Raw genomic sequence first — 25,188 nt, 5'->3', positions numbered from 1 at the left:
AGTTTCTTTCCTAACGTTCCAGTTTGTTTGTCTGCTGGAATAAATCTCCCCTAAAATACATGGTCATAGATTTACTGATGTGTGTTTACAAGCTATTATATAGTTTTCCGCGGGTTCGAATCCCTGTCACACCAAATATTCTCCTCCTTTCAGCAGCTGGGGTGTTATAATGTGACGGTCAATCCCATTATTTGTTGGTAAAAGAGTAGCTCAAAAACAGGCTGTGGGTGGTGATGACTAGTTGCTTTCCTTCTGGTCTTACACTGCTAAATTAGGAACGACTAGCGCAGACTTCGTGCAGCTTTACACGAAATTCAAAAACAAACACAGTTTACAGGGGTGGTGGTCGTAGAGGCTCTGTGTGTGTGTGTGTATGTGTTTCTTAATTAAGTGGGAACATTTTGCCACATGTAAGGTTTCAAGACACTCTGAGACTTTATATGAGTCCTACGATTTGATTTGCGATTTAAACGTCTTTTACAAATAGAGCATTCGTAACGCCTCTCCCCACTACGAGATCGAATATAAATACTGAGATTTTCAGAAATGCCAAATTCCTTGTTACACTTGGCGCAAGTGCACTGGACGCCTTTAGCAAGATTTCGTATATGGCCTTGCAAGTTACCCAAACACGGAAACACTTCGTCAGGAAAAAGTCTACTTTTTTTTCTCTAGTTCTTTGTCATTATGAGAATCAAAGTAGTGTTGCTCCAAGTCTGCAGATGTGTTAAACACTTGCAGGCATAAAGAGCACTTCTGTGTTGTTGTTGTATCCTCGTGCTTTTTGTTGTGGTTTCAGAATGGAAACATGATTATCAGTTTCTGGTGGCAGTTGGAACAGTGGTGGATCCGTGAGCCGGGTCCGTGCTGCAGCACGTGTTGCTGAATGTCATTAGCAGAAGTAAAAACTGTCTTGCATGTGTAACAAGTGTATTGGGCACTTCCATCGAAGCTGTGTTTAATCAAGTGACACTGTAGCTTGGAAGTAGAGTCCAACACTTGATAGCACAATTTACACTCGTGCTGTGTCCTTTCTTGTACCAGGTGAGTACTGACGTCAACCTGGACTTCCGCCTCCGTTTCACTTTGACACTTCACACACCGAAACCTCCTCGTGTGTTTCTCTAATGTGGCGGTAGTTTCGCAGGTCACTTGACACTCGCTAGGTCGCAGGTTCTCACCCTTAGCGTGAAAACACTGTTTACACATGTAGATATGACCGTTCCCCCGCCTGGCTGTAATAATGAGCTCGTGCACGACGTACTCCCTTGAACAGACACAGCAGCTGTGTCGGAGGTCAGCTGGACTCAGGTGAAAGTCAATGTGCAGTTTGATCTCCTCTTCAGATTCCAACGTCTGTTGACACACTATACAAGAAACGGGTAAACTGTGGTCGTTGTGAAATTTCAGGTGTTTCATAAACTCCTCTTCGTTGTGAACATTTATGTTGCACGTGGTGCATGCGTGTCCTTTAATCGCTTTACAGTGAGTGAGTTTATGTTTCGATAGTTTATCTACCGACGCAAACTTCTCGTCACACGATCGGATAGGTGGAGTAGCAGCGTGGATTCTCACGCGGGTTTCGAGCTCTGAGTGGGACTTGAAACGTTTTCTACAACGAGTACAAAGCAAACTTACCGTCACTGGTTTCACTTTTTTGGAACCAGCTGCGAAGTTTTGGAAATGACGACCACTAAGCTGAGACTTAAAACAGAAAATTTCGTTACAAATATCACAGCAAAACCTTCTTTGGTCCTCTGTGTTGCTTGTTGTTTCATTGCTACTTCGGGAGGGCGCGAAGCTAGAAATTTCATCCATAAGTTGGTTATGGTCACTACCAGAAATTGTCGTTCTGTCGTTGGCTATGAGGTCGGATGAACGGGAACTCGACATCTGATCTCTAGCGATTTTGCTCGAAGTTAAAGAATCAATAGAATGGTGCGACTGAACGTGTTTATCTAAGAGGTACTCTTCGTGGAATGTCTCAGTACACACTTTACACGGGTACTGTTTCTTGTGCGTACTGAGATGGTGTCTCAGTGACTCCTCAGTTGGAAAGCTCTGGTTACAAAGAAGACAACAAAATGGTCGAAACCGGAGCAAATGCGCAACTTTTACGTGGACCTGAAAGTCTAGCTCTGAGCAAAAGACCGCGTTACAAGAAGTGCACTTCAGCACAGTGTTTTCACGACTGTGCTTCATAGCGAAGTGCACTTGGATGTTCACTTTGGAATCAAATACTTCCTCACACAGTGAACACCAATAAAAATGGACAGCGTGAATGTCGAGCAGGTGCTTTTGTAATTCGTCTGGTTTAGAGAATAGCTTCAAACAGTATTGACAACCATGCTTGATAGATGCCGTCAAAAAATGACCAATCATGTGATTAGTCAATTGGTATTCTGCATTAAATTGGACTTCACATTTAGAACACTTATATGTTCGAGCAGCAATGTTTAACTGATATTTAAGACGAGTTTTAAGGGTCTCGAAATCTAAGAAAGCAGTGTTATATAGTATAGAAGTGGAAGAGTTTAGGTGTGAAATGTCCTTATGTAAGAGGTCATCGGTAGGTCTTGAGTTGTGACTGGTGTTCGCTTTATGTTTTTTGTACATTGCAGAAGAGTTTTGGTGAGAATCCCTATTGTATAACGGTTCATCAGTAGGTTCTAAACTGTGGTTGGAGCTTTTAGATTCACCACTAGCATTATTATCTGGATCTCCTGGATATATATTTTGCTGGAAAGTGAGAACCTTGTGTTTGGTATTGACGTGATCTGTGAGCTGCGAAACACTGGAGAACCCCATTGTACACTGAGTGCAAAAGACCTTTTCTTGCGCAAAGAAACCAAATCCATTGATACCGTGGGCTGTCATTCGATGTCCTATGAGCTTGTACATACTGCTAAATTTTGTATTACAATATTCACAGCCAAATTTCTCTTTATAGTCTTGTGGTTCATAGCGTCCGATGTAAGACACTGGAGATATATTTAGGAATGGAGCGAAATTACTACTAGAGGGCACGTGGATAGCTTGAACATGAAGCTGTAGGGCTTCAAAACAGGAAAAATTGGTTTTGGAGCAGAATCCACACTCAAGCTTAGGAACTTTGAGATTAATTCCAGATCTTCTCTCCAGATGGCTACTGTCTTCATCCTCGTGAATCTTCGAGAAAGATAATATATTCTTAAATACATCACAATGTCTTTACATTTACAGCAACAATGTGAGAAAAACATATTACTGCATTGTCATTAGGGGAAATAGAAACAATGAGCAACAGACAATCGATTTATGTTTTACTAATGTAAACAGTAATCTTCCAAATTCCATTATTCAGCTTGGATGTGGGAAGAGGTATATTTCTTATTGTAGTATCGAATTGGAAAGTGTGACAACATAAAACAAACGATTTACTGTGATGTTATTCAAAATAAAACAGTAATAATAGATGGCGCTAACTACGCCCTCTGTCATGGATAATGAAACTAACCAAGTAGAATATTAAATGATTTACTATCCTCTTTGTATTGTTTTTAGCGTCACTGAATCTCGTGAAATGTTCTACAAACCGTTTGTTAACCAATTAGATTAGTAACAAACAAACAAAAAACAAAGATGCAGAGAAACAAACTGTGTTGTGCCACTAGAAGCACTATCTATGTTCAGTTCTGCCCCTTAGTGTCATGAGCTTACAAAGTTACCTTTCTGTGTGAAGCCAACTCGTCGGGACTGATAAATGTCTTCCTGCAAATGGAACAGTTTGACTGAACGTCCAAACGGTGGCGCTGTTTCATATGTTCATGTAAGGCACTGGCTGAGAAACTCACCGACCCGCACAAAACACAACGGTGAGAGGTTTCGTTCGGACTGGAACTGATTTTGTGACAAGTTTCAACGTGTTTCTGTAATAAATATTAAAATAATGTGGACTTTTAACATGATAAACTTTCTAGGGTGATAAAAATAACATGAACGTCTAACATAATCACCTTCTTAGGTGCTTTCTTTAAACGCTTTAATAAACCCTGTTTCTTTATTTTCAACATGATAATGCTATGGCAGGAAACATTTCTCAGTCACTTAATGATGTCTTTCGGTAATCTCAAACTCAGTCAACAGGACGCCTACCGGTGATTGACAGATATATTATTTATACCAACAACGTCGTATCAGCTGATGACGATAATAAGATGTAAAAACAAATATCATTAAGACAAAACTTGACGAGACAACTATATCACGTAGAAATCCTTCACGTAACATGGTTAATAAACACAGCGTCTGATAAATCTAACTGTAAACATCAGTAGATCAACGTAAGCGGCTTTCGTAGAGAAATATAACACATTAAATGAAAATATTCGCTCATCGAGGTAACATTGTTATATAAAAACATAACATTAGGTGCTCAAGGTTTCTAGGGAAATGTAATATACTATAATAAACATGAATGCATATTATTTAACTGGTCGTGTATATATAGAAATAAAGCACACTGTAGCTTCAGGTTCGGAAGACTCAATATACAAAATGCATACAGCAGCTCAAATATACAATTATTACTGCATCCCAATGGAACAGCGTTAAGTCTACGGATTTCCAATGCTAACATTATGGGTTCGATTCCTTTCCAAAGACACCGCAGATAGCTCGACGTGGCTTTGCTATAAGCAAAACACACACATAATTATTACTAAAGCACCAAGTTCGACACTTAAATAATATTCGTGTTCGGTGATATATACATATTTGTGTGAAATGTAACTTTAAGAGTAAAAAATGCATATGAAGTACGGTTCTAAGTCTTCTGGTGAACAACTAGTTGATTAAATGGTTGCTGAATAAATACAACAAACCAGGACGAATTAAGGACATGGTTGAATCTGTAGATCACTAACACCTGAATCTTGTATTTATGATCCACTTACCAAACGGAAAGCACACATTCAGTCAGTACTCTATCGCACTCCATTCGCATTAAGGGAATTTTTATCACTCTTATAAAGAGCGCGGCATGGCCACGTAGTTAAATAGATCGACTGTTAACTCGAGTGGCGCGGGTTCAAATTCTGGTCACAACAAACGTGCTCGCCATTTTAGCCGTGGGGACGTTATAGTATCACGGTCAATCTCACTATTCGTTGATAAAAGAATGAGCAATGGGTGGAGATGACGAACCGCCTTCGTTTTAGAATTACGCTGCTAAATTAGGGACAGCTAGCACAAATACCCTCTTGTAATTTAGCTAGCACAAATACCCTCTTGTAATTTAGCTAGCACAAATACCCTCTTGTAATTTAGCTAGCGCAAATACCCTCTTGTAATTTTGCGCAAAGATTCCAAAAAACAAACATTCTTATAGCGCTCCAATATCTTAAGGTCCAAGAAACATTTCCTGACGGCAGCTCCTAACTCCAAATCTCTACCAACCACTTAGATTCTGTATGATTGTTTGATCTGAATGACGAGTGTTAGTTGAATATTATCACATAAGCCCAATTTGATATCACAATCAGTCTAGTGGTCTGAACCTCAGCACGTGTAACTCCAGTCATATATTTAAGTAACAATACCTCCAGTACTCGTAATTAAATCTATATGATATGATCAACAGATTTCTATTGCAATAGTTATCAATACTAATACAGCTACTTGACAAATAAAATGTTTAGCTTCATCTAATAATTATCTATAATAGTATATATAGTAGAATATTACAATATACAGTTCAAAGTAATAATTGTTTATAATAATACATATAGCTGAATATTCAAATGCTTAGTTGAAACTAATAATCATCTATAATAGTACATATAACAGGTTATTATGTTTTCTTTCCATCTAATAATCATCTATAATAGTGCATATAGTTGTGTATTATGTTCTCTTTCCATCTATAAATTATCTATAATAGTACATATAGCTGTGTATTATGTTCTCTTTCCATCTATAAATTATCTACAATAGTACATATAGCTGTTTATTATGTTTTCTTTCCATCTAATAATCATATATAATAGTACATATAATTGTGTATTATGTTTTATTTTCACCTAATAATCATCTATAATAGTACATATAGCTGTGTATTATGTTTTCTTTCCATCTAATAACTATCTATAATAGTACATATAGCTGTGTATTATGTTTTCTTTCCATCTAATAATCATCTATAATAGTACATATAGATGTGTATTATGTTTTCTTTCCATCTAATAATCATCTATTATAGTACATATAGCTGTGTATTATGTTTTCTTTTCATCTAATAATGATCAATAATAGTACATATAGCTGTGTATTATGATTTCTTTTAATCTAATAATCATCTATAATAGTACATATAGCTGTGTATTATGTTTTCTTTCCATCTAATAATCATCTATAACAGTACATATAGCTGAGTATTATGTTTTCTTTCCATCTAATAATCATCTATAATAGTACATATAGCTGTGTATTATGTTTTCTTTTCACCTAATAATCATGTATAAAAGTACATATAGCTGGGCATAATGTTTTCTTTCCATCTAATAATCATCTATAATAGTATATATAACTGGGTATTATGTTTTCTTTCCATCTAATTATCATCTATAATAGTACATATAGCTGGGCATTATGTTTTCTTTCCATCTAATAATCGTCTATAATAGTACATATAACTGTGTATTATGCTTTCTTTCCATTTAATAATCATCTATAATAGTACATATAGCTGGGCATTATGTTTTCTTTCCATCTAATAATCGTCTATAATAGTACATATAACTGTGTATTATGCTTTCTTTCCATCTAATAATCATCTATAATAGTACATTTAGCTGTGTATTATGTTTTTTTTTCACCTAATAATCTTCTATAATAGTGCATATAACTGGGTATTATGCTTTCTTTTCATCTAATAATCATCTATAATAGTACATATAGCTGTGTATTATGTTTTCTTTTCACCTAATAATCATTTATAATAGTACATATAGCTGTGTATTATGTTTTCTTTTCATCTAATAATCATCTAAAATAGTACATAGAGCTGTGTATTATGTTTTCTTTCCATCTATTAATCATCTATAATAGTACATATAACTGGGTATTATGTTTTCTTTCCATCTAATAATCATCTATAATAGTACATATAACTGTGTATTATGTTTTCTTTTCATCTAATAATCATCTATAATAGTACATATAGCTGGGCATTATGTTTTCTTTCTATCTAATAATCATCTATAATAGTACATATAACTGTGTATTATGTTTTCTTTTCATCTAATAATCATCTATAATAGTACATATAGCTAAGCATTGTGTTTTCTTTCCATCTAATAATCATCTATAATAGTACATATAACTGTGTATTATGTTTTCTTTCCATCTAATAATCATCTATAATAGTACATATAGCTGTGTATTATGTTTTCTTTTCATCTAATAATGATCAATAATAGTACATATAGCTGTGTATTATGATTTCTTTTAATCTAATAATCATCTATAATAGTACATATAGCTGTGTATTATGTTTTCTTTCCATCTAATAATCATCTATAACAGTACATATATCTGAGTATTATGTTTTTTTTCCATCTAATAATCATCTATAATAGTACATATAGCTGTGTATTATGTTTTCTTTTCACCTAATAATCATGTATAATAGTACATATAGCTGGGTATAATGTTTTCTTTCCATCTAATAATCATCTATAATAGTACATATAACTGTGTATTTTTTTTTTCATCTAATAATCATCTATAATAGTACATATAGCTGGGCATTATGTTTTCTTTCTATCTAATAATCATCTATAATAGTACATATAACTATGTATTATGTTTTCTTTTCATCTAATAATCATCTATAATAGTACATATAGCTAAGCATTGTGTTTTCTTTCCATCTAATAATCATCTATAATAGTACATATAACTGGGTATTATGCTTTCTTTTCATCTAATAATCATCTATAACAGTACATATCGCTGTGTATTATGTTTTCTTTTCATCTAATAATCATCTATAATAGTACATACAGCTGTGTATTATGTTTTCTTTTCATCTAATAATCATCTATAATAATACATATTGCTGTGTATTATGTTTTCTTTTCATATAATAATTATCTATAATAGTATATATAGCTGTGTATTATGTTTTCTTTTCACCTAATAATCATTTATAATAGTACATATAGCTGTGTATTATGTTTTCTTTTCATCTAATAATCATCTAAAATAGTACATAGAGCTGTGTATTATGTTTTCTTTCCATCTAATAATCATCTACATTAGTACATATAGCTGGGTATTATGCTTTCTTTTCATCTAATAATCATATATAATAGTACATATAGCTGGGTATTATGTTTTATTTTCATCTAATAATCATCTATAATAGTACATATAGCTGTTTATTATGTTTTCTTTTCATCTAATAATCATCTATAATAGTACATATAGCTGGGTGTTATGCTTTCTTTTCATCTAATAATCATCTATAATAGTACATATTGCTGGGTATTATGTTTTCTTTTCATCTAATAATCATATAAAATAGTACATAGAGCTGTGTATTATGTTTTCTTTCCATCTATTAATCATCTATAATAGTACATATAACTGGGTATTATGTTTTCTTTCCATCTAATAATCATCTATAATAGTACATATAACTGTGTATTATGTTTTCTTTTCATCTAATAATCATCTATAATAGTACATATAGCTGGGCATTATGTTTTCTTTCTATCTAATAATCATCTATAATAGTACATATAACTGTGTATTATGTTTTCTTTTCATCTAATAATCATCTATAATGGTACATATAGCTAAGCATTGTGTTTTCTTTCCATCTAATAATCATCTATAATAGTAAATATAACTGTGTATTATGTTTTCTTTCCATCTAATAATCATCTATAATAGTACATATAGCTGGGTATTATGTTTTATTTTCATCTAATAATCATCTATAATAGTACATATAGCTGTGTTTTATGTTTTGTTTTCATCTAATAATCATATGTAATAGTACATATAGCTGGGTATTATGTTTTCTTTCCAACTAATAATCATCTATTATAGTACATATAGCTGTGTATTTTGTTTTCTTTTCATCTAATAATCATCTATAATAGTACATATCGCTGGGTATTATGTTTTCTGTCCATCTAATAATCATCTATAATAGTACATATAGCCGGGTATTATGTTTTCTTTTTATCTAATAATCATCTATAATAGTACATATAGCTGTGTATTATGTTTTCTTTCCATCTAGTTATTATCTATAATAGTACATTAGCTGGGTATTATGTTTTCTTTCGGTCTAGTAATTATCTATAATAGTATAGTGGCTGAGCATTAAAGTGTTTATGTCCAACTAACAATTTTCTATGATAACAAAGCTAATTGACTAATTAAAATTGTCAGTTGGATCATTAGTTATAATTGTCAAGAAGGTTTACTGAGTTTTACAAAGTTTACTTCTGAACGTTTATGGTACTTAACAACTAATATTACAATTTGCAACATATTCAAACGTTTATTCGTGTCGTCAAATCCCACATAAAACTTAACGTGTTTAATATATGCTGCTGATCCGCTATAACATGATAAACTATTGACTATTAAAACCTCTAGTTTAAGTAGCTAGTTTAGTATCAGGTGATAAGTTGTGGCTATTAAACCTCTATTTTATGTCGCTAATCTTGTGTAACATGATAAATTTTTGGCTATTAAAACTCTTGGTTCTGGATATTAGTCCCATGTAAATAACACAGTGAATTTGGTGACAACAAGAATATTTGGTTCTAGACTATTACCCTAGGTGGCAGCACATCCTTCTGGCTATTAAAACCAATCGTCCGCACTATTTAACAAATTGTGTACAGAATGTTGAACATTTAGTTGAGACTGATAAACCCATAATAATAAAAATAAACCCAGGTAATAATTTTATAGTAGTCTGGCTATCGTTACTTGATTCATTTATATTTCGCATACAAACTATCAGCACAGTACATTGTTACTATCACTACAGTACATTGTTACTGTCAGTGCAGTAGATTGTTACTATCAGTACATTTTATTGTTACTATCAGTGCAGTATATTGTTACTCTCAGTACAGTACATGGTTACTATCAGTGCAGTATATTGTTACTATCAGTGAAGTATATTGTTACTATCAGTGCAGTAAATTGTTACTATCAGTGCAGTACATTGTTACTATCAGTACAGTACATGGTTACTATCAGTGCAGTACATTGTTACTATCAGTACAGTATATTGTTACTATCAGTACAGTACATTGTAACTATTAGTACAGTACATGGTTACTATCAGTAGAGTATATTGTTACTATCAGTACAGTACATTGTTACTATCAGTACAGTATATTGTTACTATCAGTAAAGTATATTGTTACTATCAGTACAGTATATTGTTACTATCAGTACAGTACATTGTTACTATCAGTACAGTACATTGTTACTATTAGTACAGTATATTGTTACTATCAGTACAGTATATTGTTACTATCAGTACAGTACATTGTTACTATCAGTACAGTATATTGTTACTAATAGTACAGTACATGGTTACTATTAGTACAGTATATTGTTACTATCAGTACAGTATATTGTTACTATCAGTACAGTACATTGTTACTATCAGTACAGTAGTATTGTTACTCATCAGTACAGTATATTGTTACTATCAGTACAGTATATTGTTACCATCAGTACAGCAGTATATTGTTACTATCAGTACAGTATATTGTTACTATCAGTACAGCATATTGTTACTATCAGTACAGCATATTGTTACTATCAGTACAGCATATTGTTACTATCAGTACAGCATATTGTTACTATCAGTACAGTATATTGTTACTATCAGTACAGTATATTGTTACTAGCAGTACAGTATATTGTTACTCATCAGTACAGTATATTGTTACTATTATCAGTACATTGTTACTATCAGTACAGTATATTGTTACCATTACAGTATATTGTTACTATTAGTACAGTTACTACATACAGTATATTGTTACTATTAGCACAGCATACTGTTACCATCAGTACAGCATATGTGTTACTATCAGTACAGTACATTGTTACTATCAGTACAGTATATTGTTACTATCAGTACAGTATATTGTTACTATCAGTACAGTATATTGTTACTATCAGTACAGTACATGGTTACTATCAGTACAGTACATTGTTACTATCAGTACAGTACATTGTTACTATCAGTACAGTATATTGTTACTATCAGTACAGTATATTGTTACTATCAGTACAGTACATGGTTACTATCAGTACAGTATATTGTTACTATCAGCAGTACAGTTACTATCAGTACAGTATATTGTTACTATCAGTACAGCATATTATATCAGTACAGTATACTATCAGTACATTGTTACTATCAGTACAGTATATTGTTACTATCAGTACAGTATATTGTTACTCATCAGTACAGCACTATTGTTACTAGCACAGCATATATTGTTACTATCAGCACATTGTTACACTATCAGCACAGCATATTGTTACTATCAGTACAGTACATTGTTACTATCAGTACAGTATATTGTTACTATCAGTACAGCACATTGTTACTATCAGCACAGTACAGTATATTGTTACCATTCAGTACAGTTACTATACATTGTTACATTGTTACTATCAGTACAGTATATTGTTACTATCAGTACAGTATATTGTTACTATCATACAGTACAGTACAGTATATTGTTACTATCAGTACAGTATATTGTTACTATCAGTACAGTACATTGTTACTATCAGTACAGTACATTGTTACTATTAGTACAGTATATTGTTACTATCAGTACAGTATATTGTTACTATCAGTACAGTACATTGTTACTATTAGTACAGTACATGGTTACTATTAGTACAGTATATTGTTACTATCAGTACATTGTTACTACAGTACAGTACATTTACTATCAGTACAGTATATGGTTACTATCAGTACAGTATATTGTTACTATCAGTACAGTACATGGTTACTATCAGTACAGTATATTGTTACTATCAGTACAGTATATTGTTACTATCAGTACAGTACATTGTTACTATCAGTACAGTACATTGTTACTATCAGTACAGTATATTGTTACTATCAGTACAGTATATGGTTACTATCAGTACAGTACAGTTACTATCAGTACACATTGTTACTATCAGTACAGTATATTGTTACATCAGTACATATATACAGTACATTGTTACTATCAGTACAGTATATTGTTACTATCAGTACAGTATATTGTTACTATCAGTACAGTACATTGTTACTATCAGTACAGTACATTGTTACTATCAGTACATTGTTACTATCAGTATATATTGTTACTATCATACATTGTTACTATCAGTACAGTATATTGTTACTATCAGTACAGTACATTGTTACTATCAGTACAGTACATTGTTACTATCAGTACAGTATATTGTTACTATCAGTACAGTATATTGTTACTATCACTACATTGTTACAGTACAGCACATTGTTACCATCAGTACAGTATATTGTTACTATCAGTACAGTATATTGTTACTATCAGTACAGTACATTGTTACTATCAGTACAGTATATTGTTACTATCAGTACAGTATATTGTTACTATCAGTACAGTATATTGTTACTATCAGTACAGTATATTGTTACTATCAGTACAGTACATTGTTACTATCAGTACACAGTACATATTGTTACTATCAGTACAGTATATTGTTACTATCAGTACAGTACATTGTTACTATCAGTACAGTATATTGTTACTATCAGTACAGTATATTGTTACTATCAGTACAGTACATTGTTACTATCAGTACAGTATATTGTTACTATCAGTACAGTATATTGTTTACAGTACATCAGTTACTACAGTATATATGTTACTATCAGTACAGTACATTGTTACTATCAGTACAGTATATTGTTACTATCAGTACAGTATATTGTTACTATCAGTACAGTATATTGTTACTATCAGTACAGTATATTGTTACTATCAGTACAGTATATTGTTACTATCAGTACAGTTACATCAGGTTACTATCAGTACAGTATATTGTTACTATCAGTACAGTATATTGTTACTATCAGTACAGTACATTGTTACTATCAGTACAGTATATTGTTACTATCAGTACAGTATATTGTTACTATCAGTACAGTACATTGTTACTATCAGTACAGTATATTGTTACTATCAGTACAGTTACTATCAGTACAGTATATTGTTACTATCAGTACAGTACATTGTTACTATCAGTACAGCATATTGTCATCAGTACAGTATATTGTTACTATCAGTACAGTATATTGTTACTATCAGTACAGTATATTGTTACTATCATCAGTACAGTTATATTGTACAGTATATTGTTACAGTACAGTATATTGTTACTATCAGTACAGTATATTGTTACTATCAGTACAGTACACTATCAGTACATTGTGTTACTATCAGTACAGTATATTGTTACTATCAGTACAGTATATTGTTACTCATACAGTACATGGTTACTATCAGTACAGTATATTGTTACTATCAGTACAGTATATTGTTACTATCAGTACAGTACATTGTTACTATCAGTACAGTATATTGTTACTATCAGTACAGTATATTGTTACTATCAGTACAGTACATTGTTACTATCAGTACAGTCAGTACAGTATATTGTTACTATCAGTACAGTATATTGTTACTATATACAGTACAGCTATCAGTACATTGTTACTATCAGTACACATTGTTACTATCAGTACAGTATATTGTTACTATCAGTACAGTACAGCATATTGTTACTATCAGTACAGTATATTGTTACTATACAGTACAGTTACTATTAGTGTATATTGTTACTATCAGTACAGTACATTGTTACTATCAGTACAGTATATTGTTACTATCAGTACAGTATATTGTTACTATCAGTACAGTATATTGTTACTATCAGTACAGTATATTGTTACTATCAGTACAGTATATTGTTACTATCAGTACAGTATATTGTTACTATCAGTACAGTATATTGTTACTATCAGTACAGTATATTGTTACTATCAGTACAGTATATTGTTACTATCAGTACAGTATATTGTTACTATCAGTACAGTACATTGTTACTATCAGTACAGTACATTGTTACTATCAGTACAGTATATTGTTACTATCAGTACAGTATATTGTTACTATCAGCATTGTTACTATCAGTACAGTATATTGTTACCATCATCAGTATCACAGTACATTGTTACTATCAGTACAGTATATTGTTACTATCAGTACAGTATATTGTTACTATCAGTACAGTATATTGTTACTATCAGTACAGTACATTGTTACTATCAGTACAGTATATTGTTACTATCAGTACAGTATATTGTTACTATCAGTACAGTACATTGTTACTATTAGTATCAGTACAGTATATTGTTACTATCAGTACAGTATATTGTTACTATCAGTACAGTATATTGTTACTATCAGTACAGTATATTGTTACTATCAGTACAGTACATTGTTACTATCAGTACAGTATATTGTTACTACATTAGTACAGTACATTGTTACTATCAGTACAGTATATTGCATATTGTTACTATCAGTACAGTATATTGTTACTATCAGTACAGTATATTGTTACTATCAGTACAGTACATTGTTACTATCAGTACAGTATATTGTTACTATCAGTACAGTATATTGTTACTATCAGTACAGTATATTGTTACTATCAGTACAGTATATTGTTACTATTAGTACAGTACAGTTACAGTACATCATTGTTACTATCAGTACAGTATTGTTACTATCAGTACAGTACATTGTTACTATCAGTACAGTATATATTGTTACTATCAGTACAGTATATTGTTACTATCAGTTACTACAGTAGTATATTGTTACTATCAGTACAGTATATTGTTACTGTTAGTACAGTACATGGTTACTATCAGTACAGTATATTGTTACTATCAGTACAGTATATTGTTACTATCAGTACAGTACATTGTTACTATCAGTACAGTATATTGTTACTATCAGTACAGTATATTGTTACTATCAGTACAGTACATTGTTACTATCAGTACAGTACATTGTATCAGTACAGTATATTGTTACTATCAGTACAGTATATTGTTACTATCAGTACAGTATATTGTTACTATCAGTACAGTATATTGTTACTATCAGTACAGTATATTGTTACTATCAGTACAGTATATTGTTACTATCAGTACAGTACATTGTTACTATCAGTACAGTACATTGTTACTATCAGTACAGTATATTGTTACTATCAGTACAGTATATTGTTACTATCAGTACAGTACATTGTTACTATCAGTACAGTACATTGTTACTATCAGTACAGTATATTGTTACTATCAGTACAGTATATTGTTACTATCAGTACAGCATTGTTATATGTACAGTATATCTATACAGTATATTGTTACTATCAGTACAGTATATTGTTACTATCAGTACAGTACATTGTTACTATCAGTACAGTACATGGTTACTATTAGTACAGTATATTGTTACTATCAGTACAGTATATTGTTACTATCAGTACAGTATATTGTTTACAGTACATCAGTACAGTACATTGTTACTATCAGTACAGTATATTGTTACTACATCAGTATCACAGTATATTGTTACTATCAGTACAGTACACATTGTTACTATCAGTACAGTATATTGTTACTATCAGTACATTGTTACAGTATATTGTTACTATCAGTACAGTATATTGTTACTATCAGTACAGTATATTGTTACTATCAGTACACATTGTTACTATCAGTACAGTATATTGTTACTATCAGTACAGTATATTGTTACTATCAGTACAGTATATATTGTTACTATCAGTACAGTATATTGTTACTATCAGTACATTGTTACTATCAGTACAGTACATGGTTACTCATCAGTACAGTATATTGTTACTATCAGTACAGTATATTGTTACTATCATCAGTACAGTATATTGTTACTATCAGTACAGCATATTGTTACTCATCAGTACATTGTTACAGTACAGTATATTGTTACTATCAGTACAGTATATTGTTACTATCAGTACAGTATATTGTTACTATCAGTACAGTACATTGTTACTATCAGTACAGTATATTGTTACTATCAGTACAGTACATTGTTACTATCAGTACATATTGTTACTATCAGTACAGTATATTGTTACTATCAGTACAGTATATTGTTACTATCAGTACAGTACATTGTTACTATCAGTACAGTATATTGTTACTATCAGTACAGTATATTGTTACTATCAGTACAGTACATTGTTACTATCAGTACAGTACAGTATATTGTTACTATCAGTACAGTATATTGTTACTATCAGTACAGTATATTGTTACTATCAGTACAGTATATTGTTACTATCAGTACAGTATATTGTTACTATCATCAGTACAGTATATTGTTACTATCAGTACAGTACATTGTTACTATCAGTACAGTATATTGTTACTATCAGTACAGTATATTGTTACTATCAGTACAGTACAGTTACTATTGTACAGTATATTGTTACTATCAGTACAGTATATTGTTACTATCAGTACAGTATATTGTTATTGTTACTATCAGTCATTGTTACTATCAGTACAGTACATTGTTACTATCAGTACAGTATATTGTTACTATCAGTACAGTATATTGTTACTATCAGTACAGTATATTGTTACTATCTACAGTATATCAGTACAGTATATTGTTACTATCAGTACAGTAGTACAGTGGTTACTATCAGTACAGTATATTGTTACTATCAGTACAGTACATTGTTACTATCAGTACAGTATATTGTTACTCATACAGTACATTGTTACTATCACAGTATATTGTTACTATCAGTACAGTATATTGTTACTATCAGTACAGTACATTGTTACTATCAGTACAGTATATTGTTACTATCAGTACAGTATATTGTTACACATTGTTACTATAGTACAGTATTGTTACTATCAGTACAGTATATTGTTACTATCAGTACAGTATATTGTTACTATCATACAGTACAGTTACTATCAGTACAGTACATTGTTACTATCAGTACAGTATATTGTTACTATCAGTACAGTATATTGTTACTATCAGTACAGTATATTGTTACTATCAGTACAGTACAGTATATTGTATATTTACTATCAGTACAGTATATTGTTACTATCAGTACAGTATATTGTTACTATCAGTACAGTATATTGTTACTATCAGTACAGTACAGCATAGTATATTGTTACTATCAGTACAGTCAGTACAGTACATGTTACTATCAGTACAGTATATTGTTACTATCAGTACAGTATATTGTTACTCATCAGTTACTACAGTACAGTACATTGTATAGTACATTGTTACTATCAGTACAGTATATTGTTACTATCAGTACAGTATATTGTTACTATCAGTACAGTATATTGTTACTATCAGTACAGTATATTGTTACTATCAGTACAGTATATTGTTACTATCAGTACAGTACATGGTTACTATTAGTACAGTATATTGTTACTATCAGTACAGTATATTGTTACTATCAGTACAGTATATTGTTACTATCAGTACAGTACAGTACAGTATATTGTTACTACAGTATATTGTTACTATCATACAGTTACTATCAGTACAGTACATTGTTACTCATCAGTACAGTATATTGTTACTATCAGTACAGTATATTGTTACTATCAGTACAGTATATTGTTACTATCAGTACAGTATATTGTTACTATCAGTACAGTATATTGTTACTATCAGTACAGTATATTGTTACTATCAGTACAGTATATTGTTACTATCAGTACAGTATATTGTTACTATCAGTACAGTACATTGTTACTATTGTTACTATCAGTACAGTATATTGTTACTATCAGTACAGTATATTGTTACTATCAGTACAGTATATTGTTACTATCAGTACATTGTTACTATCAGTACAGTATATTGTTACTATCAGTACAGTATATTGTTACTATCAGTACAGTATATTGTTACTATCAGTACAGTATATTGTTACTATCAGTACAGTATATTGTTACTATTAGTACAGTATATTGTTACTATCAGTACAGTATATTGTTACTATCAGTACAGTATATTGTTACTATCAGTACAGTATATTGTTACTACAGTACAGTATATTGTTACTATCAGTACAGTATATTGTTACTATCAGTACAGTATATTGTTACTATCAGTACAGTATATTGTTACTAGCATAGTACATTGTTACTATCAGTACAGTACATTGTTACTACAGTACAGTATATTGTTACTATCAGTACAGTACATTGTTACTATCAGTACAGTATATTGTTACTATCAGTACAGTATATTGTTACTATCAGTACAGTACATGGTTACTATCAGTACAGTATATTGTTACTATCAGTACAGTATATTGTTACTATCAGTACAGTACATTGTTAGTATTAGTACAGCACATGGTTACTATTAGTACAGTATATTGTTACTATCAGTACAGTATATTGTTACTATCAGTACAGTACATTGTTACTATCAGTACAGTATATTGTTACTATCAGTACAGTATATTGTTACTATCAGTACAGTACATTGTTACTATCAGTACAGTATATTGTTACTATCAGTACAGTATATTGTTACTATCAGTACAGTATATTGTTACTATCAGTACAGTATATTGTTACTATCAGTACAGTATATTGTTACTATCAGTACAGTACATTGTTACTATCAGTACAGTATATTGTTACTATCAGTACAGTATATTGTTACTATCAGTACACATTGTTTACTATCAGTACATCATATTGTTACTATTAGTACAGTATACAGTACATATATTGTTACTACCATACTAGTACAGTACATTGTTACTATCAGTACAGTATATTGTTACTATCAGTACAGTATATTGTTACTATCAGTACAGTATATTGTTACTATCAGTACAGTATATTGTTACTATCAGTACAGTATATTGTTACTATCAGTACAGTATATTGTTACTATCAGTACAGTATATTGTTACTATCAGTACATCAGTTACTACAGTACAGTATATTGTTACTATCAGTACAGTATATTGTTACTATCAGTACAGTACATTGTTACTATCAGTACAGTATATTGTTACTATCAGTACAGTATATTGTTTACTATCAGTACAGTATATTGTTATCATCATTGTTACTATCACAGTATATTGTTACTATCAGTACAGTATATTGTTACTATCAGTACAGTATATTGTTACTATCAGTACAGTATATTGTTACTATCAGTACAGTATATTGTTACTATCAGTACAGTATATTGTTACTATCAGTACAGTATATTGTTACTATCAGTACAGTACATTGTTACTATCAGTACAGTATATTGTTACTATCAGTACAGTACATTGTTACTATCAGTACAGTACATTGTTACTATCAGTACAGTATATTGTTACTATCAGTACAGTATATTGTTACTATCAGTACAGTACATTGTTACTATCAGTACAGTATATTGTTACTATCAGTACATTGTTACTACAGTACATATGTTACTATCAGTACAGTATATTGTTACTATCAGTACAGTATATTGTTACTATCAGTACAGTACATTGTTGTTACCATCAGCACAGTTACTATACAGTATATTGTTACTATCAGTACAGTACATTGTTACTATCAGTACAGCATGGTTACTATCAGTACATTGTTACATACTAGTACAGTATATTGTTACTATCAGTACAGTATATTGTTACTATCAGTACAGCACAGTACAGTATATTGTTACTATCAGTACAGTATATTGTTACTATCAGTTATATTGTTACTATCAGTACAGTATATTGTTACTATCAGTACAGTTGTTACTATCAGTACAGTATATTGTTACTATCAGTACAGTATATTGTTACTACCATCAGTACAGTATATTGTTACTATCAGTACAGTATATTGTTACTATCAGTACAGTATATTGTTACTCATCAGTACATTGTTACTATCAGTACAGTATATTGTTACTATCAGTACAGTATATTGTTACTATCAGTACAGTACATTGTTACTATCAGTACAGTATATTGTTACTATCAGTACAGTATATTGTTACTATCAGTACAGTATATTGTTACTATCAGTACAGTATATTGTTACTATCAGTACAGTATATTGTTACTATCAGTACAGTATATTGTTACTATCAGTACAGTATATTGTTACTATCAGTACAGTATATTGTTACTATCAGTACAGTATATTGTTACTATCAGTACAGTACATTGTTTACTATCAGTACAGCATATTGTTACTATCAGTACAGTATATTGTTACTATCAGTACAGTATATTGTTACTATCAGTACAGTAGCATTGTTACTATCAGTACAGTATATTGTTACTATCATCAGTACAGTTACTATCAGTACAGCATTGTTACTATCAGTACAGTACATTGTTACTATCAGTACAGTATATTGTTACTATCAGTACAGTATATTGTTACTATCAGTACAGTATATTGTTACTATCAGTACAGTATATTGTTACTATCAGTACAGTATATTGTTACTATCAGTACACAGTTATATTGTTATTGTTACTATCAGTACAGTATATTGTTACTATCAGTACAGTACATTGTTACTATCAGTACAGTATATTGTTACTATTATCAGTACAGTATACTATGTTACTATCACTACAGTATATTGTTACAGTACATCAGTACAGTATATTGTTACTATCAGTACAGTATATTGTTACTATCAGTACAGTACATTGTTACTATCAGTACAGTATATTGTTACTATCAGTACAGTATATTGTTACTATCAGTACAGTATATTGTTACTATCAGTACAGTATATTGTTACTATCAGTACAGTACATTGTTACCATCAGTTACTATCACAGTATATTGTTACTATCAGTACAGCATATTGTTACTATCAGTACAGTATATTGTTACTATCAGTACAGTATATTGTTACTATCAGTACAGTACATTGTTACTATTGTTACTATCACTACATCAGTTACTATCAGTATATTGTTACTATCAGTACAGTATATTGTTACTATCAGTACAGTATATTGTTACTATCAGTACAGTATATTGTTACTATCAGTACAGTATATTGTTACTATCAGTACAGTATATTGTTACTATCAGTACAGTACATGGTTACTATTAGTACAGTATATTGTTACTATCAGTACAGTATATTGTTACTATCAGTACAGTACATTGTTACATCAGTACAGTACATTGTTACTATCAGTACAGTATATTGTTACTATCAGTACAGTACATTGTTACTATCAGTACAGTACATTGCACTATCAGTACAGTATATTGTCACTATCAGTACAGTACATTGTTACCATCAGTACAGTACATTGTTACTATCAGTACAGTACATATTGTTACTATCAGTACAGTACATTGTTACTATCAGTACAGTATATTGTTACTATCATCATCAGCACAGTACAGTATATTGTTACTATCATCAGTTACTACAGTACATTGTTACTATCAGTACAGTATATTGTTACTATCAGTACAGTACATTGTTACTATCAGTACAGTATATTGTTACTATCAGTACAGTACATTGTTTACAGTACATACAGTACAGTATATTGTTACTATCAGTACAGTATATTGTTACTATCAGTACAGTATATTGTTACTATCAGTACAGTATATTGTTACTATCAGTACAGTACATTGTTACTATCATCAGTACAGTACATTGTTACTATCAGTACAGTATATTGTTACTATCAGTACACTACAGTATATTGTTACTATCAGTACAGTATATTGTTACTATCAGTACAGTATATTGTTACTATCAGTTACAGTACAGTATATTGTTACTATCAGTACAGTATATTGTTACTATCAGTACAGTATATTGTTACCATCAGTACAGTATATTGTTACTACATCAGTACAGTATATTGTTACTATCAGTACAGTATATTGTTACTATCAGTACAGTATATTGTTACTCATCATCAGTACAGTATATTGTTACTATCATACATTGTTACTACAGTACAGTACATTGTTACTATCAGCAGTATATTGTTACTACAGTACATTGTTACTTAGTACATCAGTACAGTACATTGTTACTATCAGTACAGTACATTGTTACTATTGTTACTATCAGTACAGTACAGTTACTATCAGTACAGTATATTGTTACTATCAGTACAGTATATTGTTACTATCAGTACAGTATATTGTTACTATCAGTACAGTATCAGTACAGTATATTGTTACTATCAGTACAGTATATTGTTACTATCAGTACATTAGTTACAGCATTGTTACTATCAGTACAGTACATTGTTACTATCAGTACAGTATATTGTTACTATCAGTACAGCGCATTGTTACTATCAGTACAGTATATTGTTACTATCAGTACAGTATATTGTTACCATCAGTACAGTATATTGTTACTATCAGTACACAGTTATATTGTTACTATCAGTACAGCATATTGTTACTATCAGTACAGTTACTATATTATTGTTACTATCATCATTGTTACTATCAGTACATATTGTTACTATCATCAGTTACTATCAGTACAGTACATTGTTACTATTAGTACAGTATATTGTTACTATCAGTACAGTATATTGTTACTATCAGTACAGTACATTGTTACTATTAGTACAGTATATTGTTACTATCAGTACAGTATATTGTTACTATCAGTACAGTATATTGTTACTTTCAGTACAGTACATGGTTACTATCAGTACAGTATATTGTTACTATCAGTACAGTATATTGTTACTTTCAGTACAGTACATTGTTTTGAATGATGAGATTATGATAGTGGTTTTTCAGTAGAAATATAGATTTAAAGTTGTGGGAGGAAAAGTAAGTTTATAGCTTAGTGTTGTAAGTAAACACATTTTGTTATTTTCTGATATTGAATGAATTGAAAGGCATGCCCATGACGGATAAAATTCTCAGCTTGCAATGTGAAGCTCTAAACCCCCTCATGAACATACTCGTCTTATATGGTTCCTGACTGAGATAGCTATCCGGGTGTAAAAGATAACTGGTTTTCAAAAGCAATGTTTGAGAATGAGACAAAAACGTAAAAAAAGAAGAAAAAAATAAGAAAAATAAAAGAATTAAAAATATCAATTATATATATATATGAAATAGCATTGGAAGAAATGTTAAAATACTTAAATATATACATTGTATGAAATAGGATTGTCAGGAAACATTGAAAATTTTAAATATATATATATATATATATGAAATAGGATTGTCAGGAAATGTTGAAAATTTTAAATATATATATATATATATATGAAATAGGATTGTCAGGAAACATTGAAAAGTTTAAATATATATATGAAATAGGATTGTCAGGAAACATTGAAAATTTTAAATATATATATATATATGAAATAGGATTGTCAGGAAATGTTGAAAATTTTAAATATATATATATATATATATATATATATATATGAAATAGGATTGTCAGGAAACATTGAAAAGTTTAAATATATATTTGAAATAGGACTGTCAGGAAACATTGAAAAGTTTAAATATATATATATATATGTGAAATAGGATTGTCAGGAAAGTTTGAAAATTTTAAATATATATATATATATGAAATAGGATTGTCAAGAAATGTTGAAAATTTTAAATATATATATATATATATGAAATAGGATTGTCAGGAAACATTGAAAATTTTAAATATATATATATATATGAAATAGGATTGTCAGGAAACATTGAAAATTTTAAATATATATATATATATGTGAAATAGGATTGTCAGGAACCATTGAAAATTTTAAATATATATATATATATATGAAATAGGATTGTCAGGAAATGTTGAAAATTTTAAATATATATATATATATATGAAATAGGATTGTCAGGAAACATTGAAAAGTTGAAATATATATATGAAATAGGATTGTCAGGAAACATTGAAAATTTTAAATATATATATATATATGAAATAGGATTGTCAGGAAACATTGAAAATTTTAAATATATATATATATATGAAATAGGATTGTCAGGAAACATTGAAAATTTTAAATATATATATATATATGAAATAGGATTGTCAGGAAACATTGAAAATTTTAAATATATATATATATATGAAATAGGATTGTCAGGAAACATTGAAAATTTTAAATATATATATATATATGAAATAGGATTGTCAGGAAACATTGAAAATTTTAAATATATATATATATATATGAAATAGGATTGTCAAGAAACATTGAAAATTTTAAATATATATATATATATGAAATAGGATTGTCAGGAAACATTGAAAATTTTAAATATATATATATATATGAAATAGGATTGTCAGGAAACATTGAAAATTTTAAATAAATAAATATATATATATATATATGAAATAGGACTTTCAGGAAACATTGAAAAGTTTAAATATATATATATATATATATGAAATAGGATTGTCAGGAAACATTGAAAATTTTAAATATATATATGAAATAGGATTGTCAGGAAACATTTAAAATTTTAAATATATATATGAAATAGGATTGTCAGAAAACATTGAAAATTTTAAATATATATATATATATGAAATAGGATTATCAGGAAATGTTGAAAATCTTAAATATATATATATATGAAATAGGATTGTCAGGAAACATTGAAAATTTTAAATATATATATGAAATAGGATTGTCAGGAAACATTGAAAATTTTAAATATATATATGAAATAGGATTGTCAGGAAACATTGAAAATTTTAAATATATATATATATATGAAATAGGATTGTCAGGAAACATTGAAAATTTTAAATATATATATGAAATAGGATTGTCAGGAAACATTGAAAATTTTAAATATATATATATATATGAAATAGGATTATCAGGAAATGTTGAAAATCTTAAATATATATATATATGAAATAGGATTGTCAGGAAACATTGAAAATTTTAAATATATAACTATATATGAAATAGGATTGTCAGGAAACATTGAAAATTTTAAATATATATATGAAATAGGAC

The 25,188-nt window shown here is 29.9% G+C and overlaps 1 protein-coding gene across 2 annotated transcripts in view; it reads right to left on the bottom strand.

Moving 5' to 3' along the window:
* Positions 1 to 266: 266 nt before the first annotated feature.
* LOC143231724 (uncharacterized) overlaps positions 267 to 25,188 on the bottom strand; it is a 143,323-nt gene continuing 118,401 nt past the window's right edge. For both annotated transcript variants that reach the window (XM_076466340.1, XM_076466341.1), the window contains 2 exons: positions 3,708 to 3,908; positions 267 to 3,168 (listed from right to left, as the gene is read on the bottom strand). In XM_076466340.1, coding sequence (XP_076322455.1) covers positions 796 to 3,168; positions 3,708 to 3,908 — 2,574 coding nt within the window. In that variant the 3' untranslated portion in view covers positions 267 to 795. The remainder of the gene's footprint in view (positions 3,169 to 3,707; positions 3,909 to 25,188) is intronic.

The sequence above is a fragment of the Tachypleus tridentatus genome, chromosome 11 (genome assembly GCF_004210375.1).
Source record: "Tachypleus tridentatus isolate NWPU-2018 chromosome 11, ASM421037v1, whole genome shotgun sequence".
Classification (NCBI taxonomy): domain Eukaryota; kingdom Metazoa; phylum Arthropoda; class Merostomata; order Xiphosura; family Limulidae; genus Tachypleus; species Tachypleus tridentatus.
This window is presented reverse-complemented; position numbering and strand designations above follow the sequence as displayed.